The following is a 26,645-nucleotide window of genomic DNA, read 5'->3' as shown; positions in this document are numbered from 1 at the left end:
ATATTTTGGGCAACGAAATCAAAATAATGAATTGAGCCAGATTAAAATGTATGGTTTTATTTTATTGACATATTAGTAACTAAGATTTTTTCAGAGGGGAAAAAAAATCTGAAAAAATCTGTAAAAACTCAATTTCCGCCTGTTTTTTTTTGTTTCAAAGTTGAATAAATCAGGCTAGGAATTAGATATTGAAAAATCCTTCTGAAAAAACCTTGAAAACCTTGTTGTGTCTCAGGCTGTAAAGTTTGGAGTCTGTGGGAGCTTCTATAAGGGCTCAGGCTCTGCCCGAGTGCGGCTTCTCTCATTCAGAGAAAACCAGCCCTGAAGTTTTGTAGCGAGTGCGCATGCTCGGCCCGTTCTCCGACTTTTCTGCTCCAGCGTCTCGTAGGAGGAAAAACACCATATTTGGGTGAAAGCGTCATCACGGGGCCCCTTAGCAGGACACGTGGATGTAAAATCTGTCAATATTTATGAATGAAAACCCGCGGGAAAGACGGCCTTTCTACTTCCTGTTACCCCCACCTCGCAGACAAAACATCATAAAATAAACATCATGCGGGTGAGTTTTGTCATTTTTATATCTGACATGAAAACTAAGATGTAAAGGGAGGAAAATAGATCAAAATCTCCACTTCGACCACTGCGTGAAAAATCAATACTTTAAGTTCGTCAAAGAATGAGATCATGTGAACAGCCTGGATGACCGGGTTACTCTGGTGATGGATTTCCTCCCTGATGGCATGTTCCAAACCGACAACGCCAAGGCTTCACGGGGCTCACTTTGTGAACGAGTGCTTCAGGGAGCATGAGATGGATGGATTGATACCATAGAGTCCAGTTCCCAACCCCACTGCTCTTCAATCATCAATACAAAACTGGATCTTTTGACATTGCAGAAGCGTACACCAACAACGCCACCGTCAATGCGTTACTCTCAATTAACTCAATCTAAATGTCTTTGGATGTTTAAAGTTGCCGATCCCTGACCACCAGACGTCCACATTCCCGGACACAAAAAGTAATTAACTAGATCAGTATAAACATCTCAATTTGAGCATAATAATCCAAATTTTAGTTGTTTTGACTAGTTAAGAAGTTCTTGGGCAATTGTCCTAGATTATTTCACTTGTTCTGAGATGTTTCTGACTCGTTTCGATACATTTCATCCTTATTTCAGGTCATTTTCTTTGCCAATGGGGAAAGAAAATTGCTCTTATCTCATTGGCATTTTTACTTTCTTATTTCAAAGCGAGATTTACCCTAGAACTGGTCTGAAATGTCCTCAAACAAGCAAAGCAAACTCGGTCCGATCAGGAAAAGTGTCTAAATGAGTGAAAACCGCTCAAAACGAGATACATTTCCTCAATTCAAGTCATTTAAGCCAATGCTTGATATTCACTTTTTGCAGTGTAGGCCCCCGGATAAAAAAATTTGGAGGAATTTCTAAATTTCCCCCCCAAAAAAAGTCCGTAGTTTCTCAAAATCTCGAAACTTTTCTTAGTTTTGGTGACATTCTGGCATCTCCTCACAGGCAACACGACCAGTTTGACCAAAAAAAAACTATGACCCAGCAGTTACCATTAAAAACGCTGAAATCCCACCGAGCCCAAACAGTCCCGTCAAAAACGCAGCCGTCCTAACCCGTCTATTTAAGGACGCCTCTCTGACCACTGCAGTCCAGGCTCCAGCAGTGAGTAATGACCGTGATGGGCGCCGGTGACAGTTGTCCGTATAAAAAAACAAAAACATGGCCGTCGGGTGTTGGCTATTTCTGTGAGGATTAGCGCTTACCTCGGCGTTGGCGTTGTCTTTCGGCTCTGAAGGCGGGATGATGGCGGTGGTGGAGTCATTGGAGCTTTCCTTCTCCTCCTGAGAACGGGAGGATCATCACTTAAGGGGAGACACTACAGGCAAAACTCAATTTTTTCAGTTTTCAGGTTTTGGGCCAAATTGGTCTCTGAACATACAAGCTTTCACCTGGAAACAGAAAATATGCCTAATCTTCACAAAAACATGTTTAAATATTGCACTGATTCAATGTTCTCCCATAGACTTATATGGGACAATGCAATTTCAAGGGCCTTTTTCTCAAAACACATTTTTCTGTCATTGTGGCGACGCTATGTCCACGTCAGCCGGACCTAAAGACTTCACATTTTCCAGCCTTGGACTGAACGATATTTGGAAGATTTTTTCAGAGGGATTTTTTATTATCTAATCCCTAAGCCCCATTTATTGAGTTTTGAATGTCAAAAAATGAGGCGAAAATTACATTTTTACAAATCTTTCCACTAAAAAACTGCTTATTTTAAAACTAAACAAGAAATCCAAAATCCCCTCTGAAAACGTCTTGGTAACTCGTTTATCAATAAAATGAAACCATACATTTGAATGTAGCTCTATCCATTATTCAGATTTCGTTGCCGAAAAGATGGGAAATTTGGGGCATTTTTAGGCATAAAACACCTTGTTCTTATATGAAAAGATAAAATGACAGAAAACTTGCCATGTATTTTTTTCTCACATTTATGCCAGTGATCGACAGCAACAGTTTCAAATTGATATCTGTAAATATACATTTTTTCCCTATTCACCTTCAATGTCTTGCCTTAAGTAACACGATGTGACCAGTGAAAACACACCGATCCTCAGAGTGTCACTAATTAACTTCGAGAGATTTATTTCATGTTATTTTGGAGGATGGAAAGACAGGCCAAACCCACAGGCCTCGGGGACGGGCTGTTTTTTTTGGGCTTGTTGAGCCGTGGGAGCCCGGCCTGACAGCTGTAACAGTTTAACACCTTTTTATTTTCAGTCGCCAAGACAGGCCTGGGAAGGAAACGTGATTGATTTATTCGTTCGTTTGGGAGTAATAGTTTTTTCTTTACTTTTGTTTGTAAGAAGAAGTGAGTCGTCTTTTACCCGGGAGGTTGGCGGTTAGAGACACTTGTGAATGTAGTGTGTGGCAGCCTCGTCTCCGTCTGTTTACCCCAGGGCAGCTGTGGCTTGTGTAGTAGTTTAACAACATAACAAAATGGGGGTGGAGTGAATGAATGATGGTGAAAGATTAGTGCTTTGAGACGCCTTCCAGCTTTGAACCCCTTAACTCCCACCTGAACCGAGCACATTTTCTCCAGTTTGGCTTTACCCCAATCCAAAAGCTTCTGGGAAAAAAGGTGTGAATAATAGTGACAGAACTGAGATGAAAACAATGATGAAGATGTGACAAAAAAGTGAGAAAAAATGACGAAAAAATGACAAAAATATGACAAAAAATGACCCCAAAAAATGACAAAAAAATGACAACAAATTTGCCAAAAAATAAAAATAAAAAAATAAAAAAAAGTGATAAAAATGACAAAAATATTGATTTTTAAAAAATGACAAAAAAGTAACAAAATGAGTTGAATACCCCCCCCCCCCCCAAAAAAAAAGATGGAAAAAGATTTGATGACGTGAGGAAAAAGATCCATTTAGATCTAAGCTTTCTTAAATGTAGAGTCTGTGTCTGCTTCTTTAACGTGGGCTGGGAGTTTATTCCATAAAACCGGAGCTTGGAGCTGAAGGCTCGGCCTCCTACAGTGATTTTGGAGACTCGAGGAATCACTAGTCCCTGAGTTTTGAGAGCGGAGAGCTCTGGTTGGCTGATGTGGAATGACAGCGTCTTGGAGATAGAGCGGAGCTAAACCCTTTATGGATTTAAATGTGAGGAGCAGGATTTTAAATGTGATTCTAAACTCAACAGGAAGCCAATGGAGAGACTTTAGCACAGGTGTGACGTGTTTCTCTTCTTGAACTTTGAATTGTCATATTTATTGCTCTGTTTTATTGCCTTAATGTTTGGTGCAGCTGTGAGGCGACTTCTAAAGTGATATTGGGCTGTACAAAACCATTAAACTTGAACTTGAAACTTGAACTGAAGCTTTCAAATGAGGCGTTACACTGGCCTACAGGATTTGGGTAAAGCTGAACTGGAGAAAATGCTCTCGGTTCAGGCGGGAGTCAAGAGGTTAAAGCCTGTATTAGTCCAGTTTGTCTTTGGTTTGGATTTGGACAGTGGGAGATTGACTGATGAATTAACCAATCAGAGAACAGAATGTCCTTAATACAAAATACACACAATAAATAAAGCTAAGCTAAGCTAAGCTAAGCTAAGCTAAGCTAAGCTAAAGCTGCTCTTTATGCTTCAACAGTGACTGACAATGTAATTTTTTTTTTCATATTTGTTTAAGCCAACACTACTTTTATTGGTTTTGGTGTTACCTGTGTTAGTCGGGGGCTGGGCTGTGCCGATGGCTGCTCCTCCCCCGGCTCCGCCCTCCCTGGGCCCCCCTGTTCGCCCTGCTGGCCCCCCGGGTTCACCGGGCCGCCCCTGGCCTCCTCAGGCCTGCCGTTCTTCAGCGCCTCCACAGCGGACGTGCTGGTGTCCAGGCTGAGCTTGGGCGTGGAGTCGGGGCAGGCGGGCGGGCTGGGGTCGTTGTTGTTGTTCTGCTTCAGCAGGTGGCTCTTCAGCAGGTTCGGCGTCCTGGAACAAACAGGAGATATGGATGAACAAGTCTCGTCTCGTGTCTTGACTTTTTAAACTTGACCACACAAATCAATCAGGAGGAGAGCACACACTACGCATTTATTCTTATTATTTTTCACATTTTTCAGTCCAGAGCGGGTCATGTCTTTTGTGGAGGGGTCAACGACTCGTCTCACATTCAAATCTTGTAATGTGTGGGCGGCAGAAAGACTCAGTAAATCAAATATGTTTGAATTTTAAAGCAGATCTTGGATGCACCGGAAAAGAAAGCAACATATAACATGTCACATTTAATAATACTATTCAAAGTGACACTAAATATTAAAGAGGGGGTATTATGCTTTTTTCAGTCCCACAGCACCAGTCTATATCACACTACAATGATGACAAACCTTCTGTTGGTCTGTAAATGCAGTAAACTAGAATAACTGCCTTGTATAAAATGTCTCTCTCAAAATGGCTGTAGTGAATGTCTTGAAATAGGCCTCTGTCTCTTTAAGAACCTCTGAGCCTTTCCGACACGCCCCCTCCACACTCTGTCTGTGGCATCAGTGGGGAGGGGGTTCTGCTGAGGAGCAGTGGTTGGTTACTCGGCTGGTGACGAAAGCTCGGAGGCGTCTCCAGGAGGTGGGGGCGTTCCTAGGAGGACTCAGGCAAACCTATCCCTAAAATGGCCGCCATCAGAGTTTTTACAGATTACTCAGAAATACGTGAATGTGCCAAGGCAACACTTCAGGCATGTTTTTAATGAGGGAATGACAGAATAACAAGTACTTTATGATTTCAGAGTCACTTCATTTCCGCAGCAGACTGAATACATCACTTTTACAATTTTTTTCTTCCATATGTCAACCGTGAATAAATGATCCAACAGAAACCCTTCCCTCTCTGATCCTTCTCAGCGGAGCGGGCTGTGGAGTGTGAGGGGCCCCGGGGGCAGGGACCGGTGGGGGGGCCCCTCCATCAGCATCCGTCTCCATTATCTCTCAAAGTCTGTCCATCAGCCGCACATGTACGCGCTCCGGGGCCTTTCGCCTGCTTTCTTTAAAGCTCTGAGAGACAAACCCGGGGCTGGGCCTAACACAACGGCTTTGTCACTCACATCCTTCAGTGGGAGATACAGAGGAGTGCGAAGGTTTAGGCACCAAACTCTCCATCAATGTGAACAACGGAGCAAAGAGAAGACGGACTGATCTCCAAAATGCATCTGTGACTCCTTTGAGACATTCAGTTAATGCCTCGTGGGCCCCAGTATGGCAAGTATCACAGCTTTGAACGCTTTTCAGGAGTCTTTCAAGTCTAGTTTAAGCATTTCTTTTCTTTCTTCCTCACGAAAATCAATGAAAAAGTGGCAAAAATGTCACAAAAATGTCACAAGAAATTGATAAGAAATTGACGTAAAATGACAAAAAATGTGACAAAAAATGACAAAAATTTGATAAAAATTTGACAAAAAATTGACAAAAATTTGATTAAAAATGACAAAAATGTGACAAAAAATGACAAAAATTTGATTGAAAAATGACAAAAAAATGACAAAAATGTGACAAAAAAATGACAAAAATGTGATAAAAATGTGACAAAAAAATGACAAAAATGTGACAAAAAAATGACAAAAATGTGATAAAAATGTGACAAAAAAATGACAAAAATGTGATAAAAAAATGACAAAAATGTGACAAAAAAAATGACAAAAATGTGACAAAAAATGACAAAAATGTGACAAAAAAATGACAAAAATGTGATAAAAATTTGACAAAAAATTGACAAAAATTTGATTAAAAATGACAAAAATGTGACAAAAAATGACAAAAATTTGATTGAAAAATGACAAAAAAATGACAAAAATGTGACAAAAAAATGACAAAAATGTGATAAAAATGTGACAAAAAAATGACAAAAATGTGACAAAAAAATGACAAAAATGTGATAAAAATGTGACAAAAAAATGTGACAAAAATGTGACAAAAAAAATGACAAAAATGTGACAAAAAATGAAAAAATGTGATAAAAAATTTAACAAAAAAATGACAAAAATGTGATAAAAAATTGACAAAAAAATCACAAAAATGTGACAAAATGTGACAAAAAAAATGACAAAAATTTGATTAAAAAAATGACAAAAAAATGGCAAAAAATGACAAAAAAATGACAAAAAATGACAAAAAATGACAAAAAAATGACAAAAATGTGACGAAAAAATGACAAAAATGTGACGAAAAAATGACAAAAATCTGATAAAAAGAATGACAAAAAGTTACAAAAAGTCTTTCAAGTCTAGTTTAGGCATTTCCTTTCTTTCTTCCTTACGAAAATCGTCCAGACTTGGGAGATTTCTGGGCTGCTTAGATCAGGAGACTGTGAAGGCCACGGTTATGCCTTCAGCGTTCCCTCTTCACAAACACACCTCATATTTCACTACATTCCTACACTTTTGAGGAATTAAATGTAGTGGTTTCTTCTTCTACGGTGTCAGCGCCTCTGGATACATTGTTAAAACCTGAACCTGTCGATGGAAGTACCTGCGTGTTACGAGGGCCTCTTTGTATCCAGGATGATGGCGGTAAAAGCGCTGTAGTACATGGAGAGACAGTGTGTCACGCCATTGTTCATGCGGCGCCCGGGCTGAATGTTAAAGCGGCGTGTTCCGTTAACCACCTTACAAGGTTATGGGATAATTACAGCCATTACATGTGCGGTGAAGTGTGTTACTCAGCTGCAGCGGGGGCCGTGGCAGGGGCATACATCAAACCACCGCAGGCCATTATCTCCGACCGGACCTGCGTTCTGAACATGTGCTCTGCTCTGTCACACGCTTTATGAATACATTATGTCATTTTAGCCACGTTTACAGCTGGAAAGGTCGGATTTCTACGACGGATATTGTTCACAGGCTGAGAGGCGCTGTCCGTGGTGCTGAAATCACACCGCACAAGCCCTTCTCTGTGGGATGTTGTGATGTTTAACCCCTTGACTCCCACCTGAAGCGAGCACTTTTTCTCCAGTTTGGCTTTACCCCAATCCAAAAGCTTCTGGAAAAAAGGTGGGAAAATAGCGACAAAACTGAGACGAAAACAATGATGGAAATGTGAGAAAAAAGTGAGAAAACTTTGATGAAAAAGAGACAAAAAATTTAAGAAAAAATGACAAAAATGTGACAAAATGTGACAAAAATATGACAAAAAATTTACAAAAATGTGATAAAAAATTGACGAAAAATGACCAAAAATTGACCAACAAATGACAAAAAAATGGAAGAAAAAATGACAAAAATGTGACAAAAAAATGACGAAAATGTGACGAAAATGTGATAAAATTTTGACAAAAAAATTAAAAAAAATTGAAGAAAAAATGACAAAAATGTGACAAAAAATGACACAAATGTGACAAAAAAATGACAAAAATGTGACAAAAAATAACAAAAATGTGACAAAAATGTGATAAAAATTTGACAAAAAAATTACAAAAAAAATTATAAAAAAATTGACGAAAAAATGACAAAAATTTGATAAAAAATGACAATAATGTGATGAAAATTTGACAAAAAAAATTACAAAAAAATTAGAAAAAAGTAACAAAAATGAGTTGAATACCCAACAAGAAAATGATGGAAAAAAAATCTGATGACGTGAGGAACAAAAGATCCTCTCGGTTGGAGTTAAGAGATTAAAATCTGCTTTCTCTGTAGTTTAGACTCCTACAAAGTGTCCTCCTACAAGGGTGGCACCAAGACAAAATGGCGTCAACATAATAATACGAGGCCAAGGCTAAGCTTTAGCGTCGTCAGGTGCTGAAGTTTACATGAAGCTCAATAGAGTTCAGGATCGTGATGTCGTATTTAAAAGGTAAAACGCTGGAATTGTTGTTCACACTAAAACATCGGGCTCTACGGGGGGGCTACAAGTGACTCAGCAGCTTACGGAGTTAGCTGAAGTCTAACATGGTGCATCTCCATGGTAACAGTGAACATTCCCGAACCCTCTCCACCTTATTCCTGCGCTCCACGAGGCTTTGCGTGAAGTGTGGGAGGGATTTCTGGTACGAACGGGACGGCGGTTTGTTTGCCTGTAGACCGTTGGCTCTAATCCACTTTTTATGAGCTTTAGGTGTAAACTTTGTGGGAACACGAGCTGCTGAAAACAAACGACGAGCCGCGATTAACTGCTCACGATAAACGTATGACTGAAAATCGCTCCGTTGGAGAGTTTTCTGATGGCCAGGTTGTCTTTGTTTAGTATTGATCAAACATCCACAGAGATCTTCACATTTTCTGAGTTATTAAACTGAGCTCCAGTCTGTTTTTGAGCCTCATCACATACGCCACGTTTACGTCGAAACACGCCATGTCTGTAGTTTAATTAGGCCAAAGATTTTACTCAAAAACCATCAGAAAATAGTTGGAAGATGGATGTGAAATGCAATGCTCATGGGGCTCATGTTACTGTGTGAGCCGGTCAGTCGTGTGTGAGCAGTGTTTACCTCCGTGGGCCTCGGGGCTTTTCTTCATATAAGAGTCCGTCACATTTGGCATGTTCAAAAATCGCCCCCAGCGTGTCCCAGTGTGAGCCCAGCTTTAGTCCCGGAGCAGGTTCCAAACACTGCACGTTCCAGAGTCACAAACGTCACTTTCTCTGGTTTTTAATTCAACCGCGAACAGTGCGACCTGTTCCTGATCTGCGCAAGGACATCTTTTCAAATGTTACAGAGGGTGAAGGTCGATGGATCGTTTAGAAAATCATCCAAGTGTTGAGATAAACCGCCATGTGAAATTAGAACTTTCCCTGGAAACCGCTGGAAACTAATGGCGCAGAGCAACTTCCGGCATGTGACATAAACGCAATAAAAAAGTGACAAAAACACAACAAAAAATGATGGAAAAAATGTGACAAAAACGCAAAAAAAAAATGTGACAAAAACACAATAAAAAGCCACAAAAAAAGTAATGAAAAAACAACAAAAATATGACAAAATGTTACAATCACTTTTTCAGGTCTTAGCTTTCAAATGAGCCGTTACATTGTTGCTCTCCAGTCGGGAAGCTTTTAGATTTGGGTAAAGCCAGAGTCCAGGGCTGTTTTTAGTCCCAGTCCGCCCCTGCCCATACTCATTTCTACATGAGCCATCCCAGGAATTAGGTGGATACACTACAGCTAAGCTAGCTTTGATCTAGCCCCGTGTTAGCCCCGTGTTAGCCCCATGTTAGCCCCGTGTTAGCCCCGTGTTAGCCCCGTGTTAGCCCCGTGTTAGCCCCGTGTTAGCCCCGTGTTAGCCTCAGTAGCCTGCGTCTATAAAAACGTGTCCAGTGGTGAGAGCTTGCTTTCTTTCAGTCAGAAAGTGCCACAAAATCCAATTCAAGAACATATAATGACTCTGAAGCTAAAAGGAACCTGCCCACTGTCTGTGTTATCACTACAGTTTACATCAGGGGTAGGCAACGGCCCTCCAGCACAGAACCTCTGGCCCCCAAGATCATTTTGAGAAACATTGTTATGCAAATAAAAGATCAAATACCTGTTAAAGTGTCAGTATTTTAAAAATGTCCTGTCAGAACATCCCCTTAGTCATACATAATGCTCAACAGTGAGTCTCTACTGGTGCGTCAGGACCATAAAGTTGGTCACGGAGCCATTTTCGGTTAGTTGCGAGTCTGTAGGGAACTTTTATTCAATATTTTCGTCTGAAACTGCACAGAAACACTCACTGTGTCTGTTAAAATGAATGTTATTGGGTTGTTTTGATCATAATTTCTGCTTTAATGGGAAATCTACTGCTTGTTCAACAAAAACCCATGGAAAATACAATGTTTTTTACAATATACGACAAATTACTGTTTTATTTGGATCCGAGGGTTGTCATCCGAGGGTAGTGGTGGGTCCCAAAGCCCTAAAAACATTGGTATTTGCAGAAAATAGATCTTCACTTTAGGATCAATGTTGAGGTTCGGCCCTTGGGTGTTTTGGCAATGATGAAGATCGGCCTCCACGACGCAAACTTGCCTCCCCCCATGGGCGGACTGGCCATATGTCCATTCTGGAAGAGCACAGAAGGGCCACTGGCTCTGGGGCCACCGGTCTGGCCTCTCACTTTACCTTACCCTTACCCCCGGGCGTAACCGAGCTTTACCCAAATCTAAAAGCGTAACCTCTTAACTCCCGCCTGAACCGAGAGGATCTTTTTCCTCACGTCATCAGATTTTTTTCCCATCATTTTGTTGTTGGGTATTCAACTCTTTTTTGTAACTCATTTTTTTTGTCATTTTTTGTCACACTATTATAAATTTTTTGTGACTTTTAGTCATTTCTTTTTTCATTTTTGTGACATTTTTGCCACTTTTTCTTAGCAATTTTTCGTCACTTTTTTGTCACATTTTCATCATTGTTTTTGTCTCAGTTTTGTCGCAATTTTCACAGCTTTTTTTCCAGAAGCTTTTGGACTGGGGGTAAAGCCAAACTGGAGAAAATGTGCTCGGTTCAGGTGGGAGTTAAGGGGTTAAAAGAAAAGCATCCAAAAACAAAAATGCGCTGGAAAAGCAACAAAAAAGTGACAAAAAAAGTGACAAAAACGCAACAAAATGTGACGAAAACGTGACGACAAAGCGATAAAAACAACAATAACATGAAAAAACCCCCCGAAAAACAACAGACGGAAACACAACGGAAAAAAGTGACGAAAAAGCGACAAAAACGTGACAAAAATGCAGCGACAACGTGACAAAAAGTTACCATCACTTTTCTAGATCTTAGCTTTCAAATGAGGCGTGACAGTGTTGCTCTCCAGTCAAGAAGCTTTTAGATTTGGGCAAAGCCGAACTGGAGAAAATGCTCTCGGTTAAGGTTTTTTTTTGTTTTTTTACCTGACTCCGACTTTCTTCTCCTTCTTCTCCGTCTTGTGCTTGGACACCCGGCTGCGGGAGGCCAGGGAGATGTGGATGTACAGGACCGTCATGATGACCACGGGGAGGTAGAAGGCGGCGATGGCGGTGCCGAAGGTGACCGCCGGGTTGGACAGGAACTGGGCAGAGGAACAGGAGGAGACAGGGTGTTCAGAGACAGCAGAGAAAATCCCCTAGAAAAAAGTCATAATGAGAAAATCACGTAAACCTGTCGCGCTCGTGAAGGTTTTAAACTAAAGCGTCGACTGTTTGCTTAATTTGGAGGCGCCATATGCTGCAGGAGGAGCCGAGGCATCTGTGGAGCTGCGGTGTGCCCGTCTGTGGACCACTGGAGCCGAACTACGTAAAGATAATGACTGGCGTTTACGGTAAATCGGAGCTGTCCGTGGTGCTGAGACACACAACGATCGGTACATGGGAAATGCTGCTGCTATTATTGTTCCAAACGACTAAATAGAGAGCGTTGAAAACCAAATCACACTTTTGGAGGCCAACATCTTCTTTGTGTGTTCTCCTCAGGGACAGAGACTGAAAGAAGGCAGCCATGTTTTGTTTTTTTGTGTGAGGGGCCTGTCCTTGGACGCCGCAAGTCAGCACACACTACACGATTCTGACAAACAGCTGATGCGCGTCTGTCGTCCCTACGGCTTCCAAAACTGACCCCAAATCCGCAAAGACAGGCCTGTGTTTGTGAGCACGGGATAACGTGTGCGGGTCCCGATTGGTCAACGGTGTCAACACTGTCACAACACCGCAGCGCTAGGCTAACGCTACTACGAAGCTTCAACTGGGCTATAGTTCTGTCAAATGGAGATAAAAGTTGGCGACAGGAAGAAGCGGGACGTGTTTCAGTGGATTTAGTAAGAAAAGGAGACGGGCGTCGACCTTGAGATGGAGGAGACAGCGGAGGAGACGGAGGAGAAAGCGGGGAGGCTAGCCAGCGTTAGCGGCGAGGTGAAGGTAAACAGTTCGTCTCCAAACTCAGAAAGTGCCGCTAAACTCTGCTCGTGGTTGAAATGTAGCTGGAAAAGGTGGTTGTCGTGAACTTTTGCTGATATAAAGTTGTGCTGTTCCGTGTGTGGGGCTGTGGCCATGAAATGAGTTTGTTTGTGCCGCTGGTTTAACAGAGAAGTGAAAAAAGGAGGCGCGGCGGTGTTTTTCTGTCTTTATATCTCTCTGTCATTCACACTTCTTTCGGACAATCTGCCTTCTCAGTACGTGCAGCTCACTCCTGGAACCTGATCCCAACAGAACTGAGAAACCTGACCTCACTCCACACTTTTAGAAACTCTGTGAAGAAGTGGCTCTTGGACAGTCAGACATGTGAACACAACATGGTCTAGAGTCACCAACCACTGATGCAGGTCTTGCTGTGTGGAAGATTGTGGTGTTTTGTGTTTTGTCCCTTTCTGATCTTTTATCTGTGAATTTACCTATTTTTTACATATTTAATGTTGTCATTCGTCATTCACTGTCTTTTTATGTCTCTGTGATTGTGTTTCTCTGTATGTTTGTGCCTGTGTTTGTCCGTCTGTCATGACATCAACCTGCCATGGGACTACGGATGAAAATGAGCCTATATGGCGAACTCCGGCACATTTACATGTTGAAGAAACACATGTTGATTAATGCGCACTGTCCCAATTCAAATAAAGATATAAAAAAACCAACAACAAAAAACAACATTTGGGGTAAAATCACCCACGTTTCTCCCGTGCGTCCAAAATCGGGCTGCGTTTGATTTCCTACGACTGGAGTCTAGTCGCGTCTTTCTACTGCCCACACGACACGATTCAAACTAGGGATGGGCGGATAGATACCAAAGTATCGATATATCGATACCAAATGGCTACTTTTAAAGTATCGACATTGGGCAAAAAGTATCGATACTAATTTGCAGATGTAAAAGGAAGGGCAGCAATTATCAACACAAAAGGATGATTTATTTCTTTGTTCTGAGCCAAAACAGTCACAACAGCAAAGGATTGAACTGAACCAGGCTGATCATTCTGGTTTAGGTTCTGTTTGTCATTTAAGTATTAATTTGAAATGTTGTTTATGTATTTAATTTCACATTAACATTGTTTAAAGGGACTATAAGGAGTTTAAAAATGTTAAAATTAAGCATTTTCCTCCCCCTACATGTTCCAGCCATGTCCTTATGTGTAGAATGAGCCCAGACCTGTTCACCACAACTGCCTCTAAAATCCTGCACTGTCACTCAGAAATGTGTCACTTCGGCCCGAATTGCCGTCATGCACGAGCTTAATATAGAAGGTGCAGTTACACATATGGCCTGAGGTGGCAGTAGTGAGTATAAAATGGCGAACTTGCTTCCAGCCCCTTTAATTAACCAGTTAAAGTATCGGTATCGACAAAAAAGACCCCAAAAGTATCGGTATTGTATCGATTCCAAAAAATGTGGTGTCGCCCATCCCTGATTCGAACGTCAGTCCAGTCGTGACCCCCCCCCCACCACTACGCGACCCGACCGCCTTCGACTAGACGAGAATCAGAGCGAAATCGGGCGTAAAAGTGGTGTAGTGTGAGCTGATTATTGCAGACAGTCGCCCAAAGCGCTCGGAGCCGGGATGGACCGTGCAGGTGACAGTGTGGTAATGATATACAGACAGGACCGGACATTAGGAACACGCTCCGGGGTAAAAGAGTGTCAATCGCGCGGCTGAGCGGGACGGCGGACATGTCAGCGCGCACAGTTAGTGACAGCGAGGGTTCATTACGGAGGGCGGCGGTAGATTAGGTGAGAGTGACGGGCGCCCGCTGAGGGGAAGACTGGCAGTTTGAGGTTGGCTTCCACACAGTGTTTGGTACAATGGGGGGTTAGAGGAGGTAGAAATAGCAAACAATGATACAATTTTTTAGTAAAACAATCAAAAGAAGTGCTAGTTGTATCAGTGTGTTGACTGTCTTTGAAGCTGATCTTAATCAAATGAAGAGTTCTCAGTGCTCCGATCTGCCTGGGGCTGTTTAACCGGAGTCTTCCTCGCTTTGCTGCTCACAGGGAACCTTCCTCACAGGGCGCTTCAGGAGGACAGATATGAGTCTTACACAAGTGTTTTAGAGGAGGGGAAACAAGATCAGCAGGACAGTTGGACTTTTTCAGAGACTTTTACAGTCATCCAAATCCAAGCCACACTGAATCAGATGAATCAAAATCAGACACAGAGCTACATTCTCATTGGCCAAACCTGGATAGTGTAATGTCCAAATCATAATTAGACTTTGATGTAAATAAACTACAGCCAAAGATCTTTAATAAAACTCTAGATCGGACATGACCGTTGTAATTAGTGATGGGCGAGTCTTGTAACACTTTGAGGCTTTCCAAGCAAAAAAGTGTTGTAGCTTCGAAGTCTCTGAGCTGCTTCATTCTGTCTGAACACTGACCTCTTGTGGACAAACTTTATTATCACGACGTGTGGCAGTTTTATTATAACAGCCTGATATTGATGTTTGATCAAATCCGTCACAGGCTGATAAATAAGAGTCATTTTCTTTGTAACGTGGGTTTGTGGGCGGAGCTCCAGTGGGTGGGGCCTCAGTGGGCGGGGCTTCAGTCGTCTGCGGCTCTGCTGCTCAAAGGCAGGACATCAATGCGAGATCTTTTTACTTCATTCAGTCAGAGCTCATTTAGACATTATTTGCTGTAGTTGCTCCTTACGTTTCCCTCGCCTGATCAGCTCCACGTCTGCTTTAGTATCTGTTCAAAGCAGGACTTTATAAAGAATAAGAAAATACTAAATGTATTCCGGTCCACAGACACTTTCACTACATGAACGCAGTTAAATGGGGGAAATACGGCACAATTATTTATGACTAATGATTTACATCACTATATGGACGATCTGTTGTTTAGGCCTCGCCGCTAAAGGCAGCTCAGTGAGACGCTCAAATTGAAACACCAATTACATCTTGTTACCTTTTTTTTATCCATTTTGAGTCATTTCAGACTTTGATAATTGTGACCTTATGTCAGATCTGGCAAGAAAATATGATATATATATTATTTGTTGCAGTTTTTCAAACGTTATGTTTCATAGGAGGCACCGACTTTAGCTCCATTTGTTTATGGATTTTCCTCTTTCAAAAACTTCAAATCATTCACTTCTATTCAGATCAAATCTAACGTTTGTTTCCTGCTTTAGAACAGTATTTCTGAACTTTTTAACACGACAGGATCAATACTTATTAAACATGGGACAGTGATCCCTGATACAGTGAATGCTAACCACTGAACCCTGGGAATGAATGGAGAAAACAAAGCTAATACGGCTAAACAACATGAGACGTTTCAAAGAAATACGAGACTTAGAAGTAATAAACCAATCACAGACACTGAGTGTGTCTCACATTCTGCCGCACTCGGTTATTCTGAGGAAGCACCAGGATTGGTCCATGTCACATACCTGAAAATGTAGCTCTTAAATTTCAACAGTTTGCTAAACCTGCTGCATGTGTTCTTACTTATGTCATACGTCTAATATACCGGTTGTGTTTCTTATTTATATTATGAGTTATATTATGTGTAAGCTCTCATTCGTCTTCTTCTCACTTGTTCTCGCTGATGAGGCGATGTGTTTGTTGTTCCAAGTAAAGATAGTGTGTCTAAAGTCTCTCGTGTGTCGTACCTGTATGTAGCACTCCCCCGGGGGCACCGTCCTCTGCCCGACGATAAACTGCCAAAACAAGATGGCGGGCGCCCACAGGATGAAGGACAGTATCCAGGCCGCCGCGATCATGAGCCCCGCCATTTTTGTAGTTCTCCGGGCCGGGTACGTCAGCGGCTTGGTCACGCAAAAGTAGCGGTCGAAGCTAATGATGAGCAGGTTCATCACGGACGCGTTGGACACCACGTAGTCCAGGGCCAGCCACAGGTCGCACACCACGGGCCCCAGCGGCCAGTACCCCACGATGATGTAGACGGTGTACAGGTTCATGCTGAACACGCCGATGATCAGGTCGGCGCACGCCAGCGAGAACAGGAAGTAGTTGTTGACCGTCTGCAGGTGGCGGTTGACTTTGATGGACAGCATGACCAGGATGTTCCCCGTGACGGTGACCAGGCTGAGCGAGCCGGTGACCAGCGCGATGAAGAACATCTCCACCGTCTTGTAGGGGCTCCCGTAGGCCAGGCCGTCGTCCAGCGCCGGGCAGGAGGACGAGGAGTCGTTGGCGGACTGGTTGCAGGAGGAGTTGGGGAAGAGGTCCGAGGTCTGGTTGGCGAACGAGTCTGCGGGGGAGAGAGAGGAGGGAGACCGGGTTAGCGTGGAGAGCAAGGAAGGCTAATCTTGTTAACGCATATTAGAATATTAGAGGTCAACCAACAAGGGTTTATATAAGGCCAATGCTCTTATTTTATTATTATTGACCGATTTTTCCAAATGTCTGGTCTATAATCCTGTTAAAACATAAATACCTGGTCACTCCAACAATTATAGTTTGCGTTAGCAGTAGCATGCTGCCGTTAGCTTTAGCATACTGTTGCGAGCTGCAATTGTAGAGGTTCAAACTAATTCAGCGATTGAATCCTCCAGGTTCTGTGCTTCAAAAGGATGTATTATTGACTGAGGTTTAGTCAAACTTATAGCTAGCCCAGATTTCATTGTGATGTTTCTCTTTCTCTCGTTTTAAAGCCCTGGCTTCGCTCTTTCCAACGCAAAACTCGGGAAGTCTATCACTTTAGGGCCCAGAGATATCGGCTGTTATCGGTGCTAGATCGGTCTAGAGCCAATATTGTAAAATCCCCAAATATCAGCCCGATACATCGGCCTCTAACGCATATTTTCCATCATTTAGCAAAGACTTAGGCTTCACCTAGCCACATAACGTCCATTTTTTAGAAGCGACAAATGGCAAAATCAAGGTAAAGTATAAGACAGCCTCCAATTTTTAATTTAATTTAATTTAATTTAATTTAATTTAATTTAATTTAATTTAATTTAATTTAATTTAATTTAATTTAATTTAATTTAATTTAATTTAATTTAATTTAATTTAATTTAATTTAATTTAATTTAATTTAATTTAATTTAGTTTAGTTTAGTTTAGTTTAGTTTAGTTTAGTTTAGTTTAGTTTTCAATTCAATTCAATTCAATTCAATTCAATTCAATTCAATTCAATTCAATTCAATTCAATTCAATTCAATTCAATTCAATTCAATTCAATTCAATTCAATTCAATTCAATTCAATTCAATTCAATTCATCTCTTACTTTAATTTGTCTATTGTGTTGTTTTGTTAAATTGTCTGCCCTTAAAATAAAATTACTAATCACAAAAAAGGAAGCGACAAATGAATTTCCAGGTGCGTGAGGAAAAAGCATGACCAAAAAAAGAAAGAAATAGAAGCTAAAGTGTGCAGTCAAGTCCTGCCATCCTCACAGTCGGACGTCCAGGAGTTTTGAACCCCCTGACCTGGGTTACGAAGGTGAGAGGGCAAACACCAGGCAGGAGCTCAGAGGAGAGCGAGCAGTGCGAGAGTCAACTCTATAATCTGACATTTCAGGGATAGCAACCAACAACATAAAGTAAAAATCTAACATGGCTTTAAATGACTTGAATTGAGAATATTAATCTTGTTTTAAGCGGGGGTTTTTTCTTGATCTGACCAACATTACTTGATGATGACATTTCAAACTGGTTCTACGGTAATCTCCCTTGAAATATGAAAGTGAAACTGCCAATGGGATAAGAGCCATTTCCTTACCCCAATGGCAGGCAAAACAACCTGAGATAAAGACAAAATGTATTGAAATGAGACGGAAACATTTATTTTGACAGTGCCTGCAGCCAAATCCATACATCTGAACATCTACCCCGTGTTTAACAAAGAAAGGGCACAAAAATGAATCAGTTTGGCCTGATTAAAGCCAAAAGATGTCAAAAGTCTTCTACATTTTTGCAGCCAGATTGAAGCGGTCTCCTACACCTCCCAGCCCCTCGTCTCCGCCGGCAGCTGCAGCCCAGGTGGGGTCAATCGGGAGGTTAATGCTCGCACCTGGCGCACCTCGTGCTCCCTGCTCGGGAGGGACGATGTGTGTTGCTTTTGGATAAATCTCGGAGTTGGTTCGTCTGAAAATATAAATAACCCTGATCCTAATCCTGACCACTGGCTTTTCTTTCCATTCTGAGTGGAATCCTGTCAGAAACCTTCGTCTCTTTTCAAACTGGGAGATGTCGGACCTACAACCTATGACTGAACCTCCAGATAATCCAGTGAGAACCAGGTCTGGTCCATTCTGTGTCTGACAAAAGGTCTTTGAAGCCATAAAATGCAGATATAGGTTGGAGGGCGCAGGAGGGGGTGGTCAGGGAAAGGCTCGGAGAGTGGGAGAAGGATGAGAGGGATTATTGTTAAAAAAAACAAAACGTGCTCTGAAAATGAGGAGGAGGGGCTTATGCTGCTTACATCCATCCTTGGAAAAAAAGAGCGATGGCAGAGTGACAACACAGTATGAATCACTGTCCGCGCTTGTTCCAACCATCGTGATCTGTGCTCTCGAGCTGATGGAAGGTCAAATAGAAGGTTTGTGTTTCGAAACGCAGAAATCCAGACGAAACGCAGTAAGTGGGTGGAACAGGGACTGGTCAGTGTTTCACTCACAGTGGAAGGAAGTTTGTTAGAGCTTGAAAATGATGCTAAATGCTGAAGGAAGTACATAGGGCCCTGTGCGATGTTAAAGGAACAGGCCACCGTTTTTACATACTGAGATATGTTCTTACCTGAGCTTTGACGAGTTCTTTAGGACCTGTCTGATCTTCACCCGTGCCTTCAGTCACGTAAACACAGCGCAGACGCCGTTAGCATTTAGCCTCTCCCTCTCTCCTCTATATAAACAATGTGGATTTTCTTAGCGGATAAAAGGGGGGACTATATTGTAAGGCGTAATAATACCAGGAGTAGTTTGAAATCCGCGCAGTAATCTTCACTTTACTGTGCGGATGCCAAACTACTCCTGGTATTATTACGTCTTACAATATAGTTCCCCCTTTTATCCGCTTAGAAAATCCACATTGTTTAATTTTGTGTAATTATACTTTGTAGTGGAACACTTCACGTAACCATATTTAAATAGGGAAAACGTGGAAGAGCTTGGTAGCTTCTATCTTGACCTGTTTTGGAGCTATAGAGGAGAGAGGGAGAGGCTAAATGCTAACGCCGTTTGCGCTGTGTTTACGTGACTGAAGGCACCTGGTGAAGATCAGACAGGTCCTAAAGAACTCGTCAAAGCTAAGGTAGGAACATATCTCAGTATGTAAAAACGGTGGCCTGTTCCTTTAATGTAAAGATGAGCCGAGAAAAGGGGAAAAGTCAGTCACACCAGGCCTCAGTCGAGCCCTTTTCTGTAAGCCACGCCCCCTGCCATGGCCACGCAAGCACTGGAGCACTGTTTGTTTGCACGAAAGATATTACTCTCTTCTGCGCTAATGCTGTTGTTGCGCCAGGCCTAAAATCGGGCCTGGGCCTGCAAGTGTTTTGTTCGATGCCACTGAGGAAACCCGTAAGGAGCAGTGGTCGACGGCAGTGCCCGGGGACCCATCTCCATGATGTGGAGCCAGATGGTCAGAATCACCTGGCTGGAGGATTCACCTATTGCGCATGTTTTTGCGAGAACATGCAAACTTCACAAAGAAAGGCCCCGTCCAGGCGGGAATCGAAGCGGAGGTGCCAACCACTGCGATACTGTGCCGCCGTTGTTGCTAAAGTCCCTCTCTTTACTGATCTCTGCAGCTAGTCCGAATCCCCGGTGCCTAGCATTAGCATTAGCATTAGCTTTATTCATATTTAAGACAATATTAACAGTAGAGTTATGAGTCACTACATTTAACACATTCTTGTTCCAAAAGCTGTAGGTCAATGGTGGGTTTGACATCTATCTATAACAGAACGAGCTCGGAATCACAGAAATCTTAGCAGTTTTGACGAGACAGTCCAGCCCTTTAGGAGTCTTTTTTCTTAACTCATTTTGACTCGGTTTTTGACAGTAACTCTAATGGAATATATTAGTTGGCTAAATTAACTCTGCAGACACGACACAATGGTGATATGAAGTCAGATTACGTTTGATCATAAAGCGCACGGCCCATTAGCGTCATCAAAGTTCACAGGGCATTCCAGATAAGGCTTTTCATATAATGTACATTCACTCTCCCGCCACTTCACCGAACCACAAAGGGGTAATGAGACTCCAGTAATTATGGCAAATACATAGAATCCATTACTATCAACAGTGTGCTCGACGGCCGCTGTGTCCATTAGCGGCATTAGCTTTCGCACCGTGGGACCCACAACGTTGTGAATTTAGACACTGGGCAAAAGAACTAAAAGCCTTCTCAATCAATTATGTGTGCAGTCACAACAAAAACAGTGATGTGAGAACTTTCCAAACATAACAAGGCAACACCAAACTTTATTTAAGTGAAGTGGGCAAAAGCAGAACAGGACAAGGACCCACTGGTAGTGATGACCCTTTCCAGTTTCCAAGCGATCTCCACCATAAGCCTCCAGCCCCCTCCTCTTGTTAAACTTAGCTTCCTAATTATGAAAACAATAGACCAGGCGGACTCACTATCCTGTAGTGAAGCTATGTCGGCTGTTTTTACTCCACAATGAAAGTATGAAGCTTAGGGAGGGATGGGGAGGTGAGGGAGGCATTTTCCTGGATACGCAGCTGTTAACAATTGCCACTGGAGAAGATCCAAAGATCACTCAAAGATGTGCTAGTGGCTTGAAACACAACTGCAGATCTGTTTTTGAAGAGGGAACAACTGTAACATGTTTAAAAAAGATTTTACAAAAGAAGAAGCGATTTAGCAAAACACCCCCATTTAATGCAACACTATGATATTAAAATGGCGTACGCTAAATAAATAACATATGGCTTTTTCACAATCAGCTAAAAGTCATGAAAAAAAGTATAACTTCTTAACCCCCCGAGCGCATTTTCTGCAGTTCGGCTTTACCCAAGTCTGAAAGCTTCTTGACTGGACTGGCTAGTGCAGGGGTGGGCAAGTTTCCTTCGTGGAGGGACGATTTTCTTCAAAAGACTAAGGGCCAAACCCCCCAACTGTCGCCTGAAGTAAAGCATCACTTTAAACATTTGCCAGTCATGTATGACTTAAGTGGTTGTTCTGCTCAGAAATGTTACTGAATTGACTGTATGTTTCACACAAATAAAGCTTCTGGACTGGAGTTTAGTATTTGAAAGCTAAGAACTGATCATAACTTTTTTGTCGCATTGCCGCTGCGTTATTCCACATTTTTATCGTGTTTTCATTTCATTTTCTTTCTTTTTTTTTTTGTTTCACCACATTTTCTTCACATTTTTATTGAGTTTTCATTCTCATTTTTGTTGCTATATTGTGGCCATACCGCCTTTGCTCTGCCCAATCCCGTCAGACCTGGGAAGCTCAGCAGGGAAGGGCCTGGTCGGTATTTGGATGGGAGACCGTTTGGTAACACCTGGAAGCCTAGCGAATGTAGTGAGTGAGTGAGTGGTTGGTGGTGGTCGGAGGGGCCGATGGCGCAGACTGGTTGCCTCGCTTCTGTCAGTCTACCCCAGGGCAGCTGTGGCTACAATAGTAGCTTACCACCACCGAGTATGGAGTGAACGAATAGTGCAATGTAAAGCGTCTTTGAGTGTCCAGAAAAGCGCTATATAAAACCAATGCATTATTATTATTATTATTATATTAACACTTTTTCGATTTTTCGATTCGTTTTCAGATTTGGGTAAAGCCATACTGGAGAATCTCTTCGATCTCTGATTTGAGTAACGTTATTTCTCAAGATCGTCTTGAGGGCCAGAGCTTCTATGCTGGAGGGCCGGATTTGGCCCCCGGGCCAGACGTTGCCTATTCCTGGGCTAGTGCTATGATCTGAAAGCTAAGACCTACAAAAATCATTGAAGCTTTTTTGTTGCTTTTTGGATGTATGTCTCATTGCTTTTGTGTCCGTGTTTATTTGGTTGCTGTTTTTGTTGATTTTCCGTCACGTTTTTGTTGAATTTATGTCGTGTTTTGTTGCTTTTACGCTGCGTTTTCACGTTTTTGTTTACAGCCTATAGCCCAGTGCCCGTAGACCTCATTTGAAAGCTAAGACCTTGTAGTTTCCGAAACAAAGAGAAAATGATATGATATGATCTGTGAGTAAAACACAATTTCCAGGTGGTGGACGGCAGGTTATTTTGCTCTCTGTCCAGTCCACTCTGGTATCAACATTATTTCCCACTTTTCGAGTGGGTCAGACGAGATAAGGCGGCGTTCACGTCCAGCTGGACAAGTGGCTAGAGCTAAATAAGAAGTACAACAAAACCAAACTAGCACAGAACCACCTCAGAACTGAACTAAACCAGAAGCATATGGGCTACAGGCTATGCTAACCACATGCTAAACTACAGGGGTGGCCACTGTACGTTGTTCCATCTGCTAGCATTAACCAATAATAGAAATAGATATCTTTAATGTACTCCACTTACGGTTTTGAGTTGCGTAATGCTCCATGATTAAAGCGGAATTCTAAATTGAAGTTTACTACAAACTTTTCCCCATCACTGAGCGCCTTTTTTTTTTTCTTTTTTTCTTTTCAAGCGTCTAATGAAGTTCCGGCTTTGCTGCGCTCTTGCAATTAATTTGTGCTTCTTGCCTCAAAGTGTAAACCGTGGTCTATAAATAAACCTGGATTCCTAATTAAAAAAGAGAAGTAGGCAAAACAGCTGAGAGTTAGCTTCAATGCTACTAGCCGAGGGCCTCGTTTGTGATGCTAGCACGAGACGTAGCTGCACTTCCAAATGATTCGGATAAAAAAAATAAAAAATCAAGTATTCTAAATGACTTTTCGCATTATTCTGTTGAGAAAATTTGATGAAAACTCCCAAATACTTAGCAGTTAAGTGAGCAATTTGTCACTATTCTAGTTATTTTCATTTCCACATACTGATGATTTCAGTGATTATTCACTTGACTGCACCTGCTCTTTGGAGAGGCGCGGCGCTGCTAACACATGGCTCTACATTTCTTTGCAGAAGGAAGAAAATACGATTTTTCTAAATTGTTTTTTCAATAGAAATGAGGTTTATTTGATTTTTATGACAGACTGCTTAAGCCTATATTACAGGGGTGTCAAACTCATTTGGGTCTTGGGCTGAAATTCGCAGACTGCATATAATGTCAACAGAAAAACACTATTGAGAAATGTTTTTGTAAATAAATGAATAATAATGAGCTGTGATTTCAAAATAAAAGCCTGACAGGACTGAACATCGACAATATGTGGCTGAATTAAACTGAATCTGCCGCTCATGGTTGAGTTAAAGCTAAAAATGTGAACTTGAACCATTAAAATGCATGAAATACAAAATAGGCGACTCATCCAAATTGTTTTCCTTTGCGCTTACAGAGAAAAATGTAAGAGCAGAGTCGTTCAAGGCAACGCTGTAATTTCGCTTCTGAATATTATAGGTGAGTCTCAGGTTTGGGAGGCTTACATAAACCGTAATGTAATTCCTCGAACAATGTCAACAATTAGCCACATAATTAATTAGTATTTATTTATTCTTTTCTTTACTACTTCTGTGTGTTATTATCCATATGTGGACAAAGCAAAGGGCAGCGTACTTATCTATATCCTGTACATCCCTGGGAGTGGATTCACGTGGTTCTCCCTGAGGTTTCTCTTTTCTCTTATTGGGTTTTCAGTTTTTCTTTGCTGCAAAGGAGGGTCTAAGAGAACATTACATTTGTATTTTATGTTTCACTGTTTCGATGTTTGGAGCAGCCCTGTGAGGAAACTGCCGTGATGTTGGGCTTTCTCAAACCAAAATATTTGCTGTCTTGCGGTTATGATGGTAAATATATAAAATGGACCAATTTTGCAAGCAAATAAAGAATAAGGGCAGTATTTACCCCCGGAATATAGTTTGTAGGGCTGGAACAAAACATCGTATCCTATCACAGTTTCTCTGTGAGGCAACTCCTGGCGTGATATTGGGCTATAAAACTAAACAACTTGATTTTATTGGTGGTCCAGTGTTTTTTGCGGCAACACTGATATTTTACCAATACTTGGCACTTTCAATACTTGTGTTTGGAGGCATTGTTTCTGTATCATTCACTCCTTTGTTTTCTAGTAGCAGTTACACAGCACTTTGTTATGTTTTGTCTTAATACACTTTTCAATCTTAAAGGTCCTATATCATGCAAAATCGACTTTTTGGAGCTTTTAACCAAGTAGTAATGCTATTACCTCATCAAAAACACACCCATTGGCTTCATTCACGCAGTTCTAAGCAATCCTCCAATGAAGGAGCTCTTTCTAACCTACTCAGGACGCCTGTTCTTGTTTCTTACCTAACGATAATGTGGCAAAAATGTGCGTTTGGCTGCGAGAGGACAGACTTTATTCAACCTTCCTAAAGAAGAGAATATGTTATTTCTCTCTGGGATTTGCCGACTCTCACCAAAATAGTGTTTTTCTGTGACGGTCTCTTGATGGATGTTTGGTGAACCTTCGCCAGAACCAAAGTGGATTAACTTTTATAACAAACGCGAGAATGTTAACACCTGACGATGGAGCGGCCAGGACAGAGAGGTGAGTCAATCAAAACGTGTATTAGCATGTGTGTGTTAGCCATTTACGGAGCTATTTCTACTACGGTAAAGTTGTATGAGCGAAGAGAGGGGGCGGAGTTAACTGAATCCAAGCGTTTTGTCTTCCAGTTTGGAAGAATACCTCCAGAAAATGCTTATATGTATCACAAAAAATAGTGCTCCATAGTGGTAGTGGTGCAATATATCATATAAATGCCTATACTTTACTTTGGAGTGGCTAAAATAGCATGACACAGATCCTTTAACACTTCAATAAATGTCCAATACCATTTGGTTTATTTACTATGGACACATGACTGTTTTTTTTTTAAGGTAAACCTTTTACATATCATCATACTTATTGTTTCGCAATACGTACCGGATTGGCGCCGGAGTATTGTGATACGTATCGGATCGTGAAAAAAGTGTATCGTCCCAGCCCTACTGGTTTGGACATAATTTTGTAAGATTATCTGGACAAACACCTCTTGAACGTGTTGGCATAACCTCTAGGGGACTCTCATTCATACACAAGCGTCAGACACTGGAGGCAAGGTGGATGTAGTGTCTTGCCCAAGGACACGACAACAGTGTGCAGCCGCGAGAGCCTCCAGTCTCAAGACGACCCGCTCTACCATCTGCATGATTTATTCACTTTCATACCAGACCGGTATTCAGTACAAACAAGGAGTCCAAGAGCTTACCCCTGGGGAATCCCTCCGTGCACCGAATTGCAATAACTGACCCAAACTTCCATGGACTTTTACCTCAACCACTACACCAGACAGGTCAAAGCTCAAGATTTCTTAGAGATCATGTAATTCAAGGTTGTTCCAGAAACTCTATCAACACTTATTTAGGCACAGAGGCGGAACATTGTCATCTCTGCTGGGGGATGCGAGCGCTAAAGACAGGCTAATCACTGTCAGGGCCGTCCCCCGCTGCGCCCGCCCGAACACACTCACTCCGGTCTGCAGAGCGCGCTACAACTGATTAAGCCTCAGCGCACGCCGGGGAATTAAAGTCCTCCACTTGGCAGGCCGTCACACCGGGTAAGTTCCTCCTCTAAATCCATGTTTTGGAGTTATCGTTTTGGGGGTGTTGCAAAAAATAACGAGAGTGACTTTGCAGGAAGGGCTAACCTTATGTAACCCTACTATAGCAATATGATATTACAGCATGTTTGGACATAATGATTAAAGCTACAAGAGACTTAAAAGGAGGTCTTGGCAAATAGCAAAAGTAAAAGTTGTGGAAGAACAAAAATAAAATTGTTCAGGTAGAATGATTCAGCCACATATTTTGACATTGTAGAAACTCACTGAAACAATAAGTGTGTGCTGTAATCAAAGCTAAAGGCATCCAACCAAATGATAGATGGTGTGACCTTTTTTTGTGTGTGGAAATTCTTCTTACTTGAATAATGAATGTACATGAACAAGTCCGGCCCTAGTGCAGACCCCTGGGGGACTCTGGAAGTGACGTTTGTAAATATGACTGAAAGTTGTTTTCCTTGGGGGATTTACAAACAATTTTCGTTAGGTGTCAGCTATTTTTGATCAAGCGCACACATTTCAAAGCACAAAGAAATAGAAAACAATAGACCAGGGGTGCCCA

General features: G+C 41.9%; 2 protein-coding genes across 2 annotated transcripts in view; both read right to left on the bottom strand.

Annotated features, from left to right (window-relative positions):
• The window catches only part of LOC306981815 (SLAIN motif-containing protein 1-like), a gene marked incomplete at its 5' end in the record, with an annotated part of 310,788 nt that overhangs the window by 164,187 nt on the left and 119,956 nt on the right, over positions 1–26,645 (bottom strand). The window lies entirely within an intron of this gene.
• LOC306981817 (muscarinic acetylcholine receptor M4-like) overlaps positions 1–26,645 on the bottom strand; it is an 86,204-nt gene that overhangs the window by 26,941 nt on the left and 32,618 nt on the right. Inside the window, exons 2-5 of the mRNA XM_079581529.1 lie at positions 16,070–16,671; positions 11,382–11,539; positions 4,264–4,525; positions 1,792–1,869 (exon numbers count right to left, since the gene is read on the bottom strand). Coding sequence (XP_079437655.1) covers positions 1,792–1,869; positions 4,264–4,525; positions 11,382–11,539; positions 16,070–16,671 — 1,100 coding nt within the window. The remainder of the gene's footprint in view (positions 1–1,791; positions 1,870–4,263; positions 4,526–11,381; positions 11,540–16,069; positions 16,672–26,645) is intronic.

Source organism: Gobius niger (genome assembly GCF_951799975.1).
Source record: "Gobius niger genome assembly, chromosome: 23".
NCBI classification, from domain to species: domain Eukaryota; kingdom Metazoa; phylum Chordata; class Actinopteri; order Gobiiformes; family Gobiidae; genus Gobius; species Gobius niger.
This window is presented reverse-complemented; position numbering and strand designations above follow the sequence as displayed.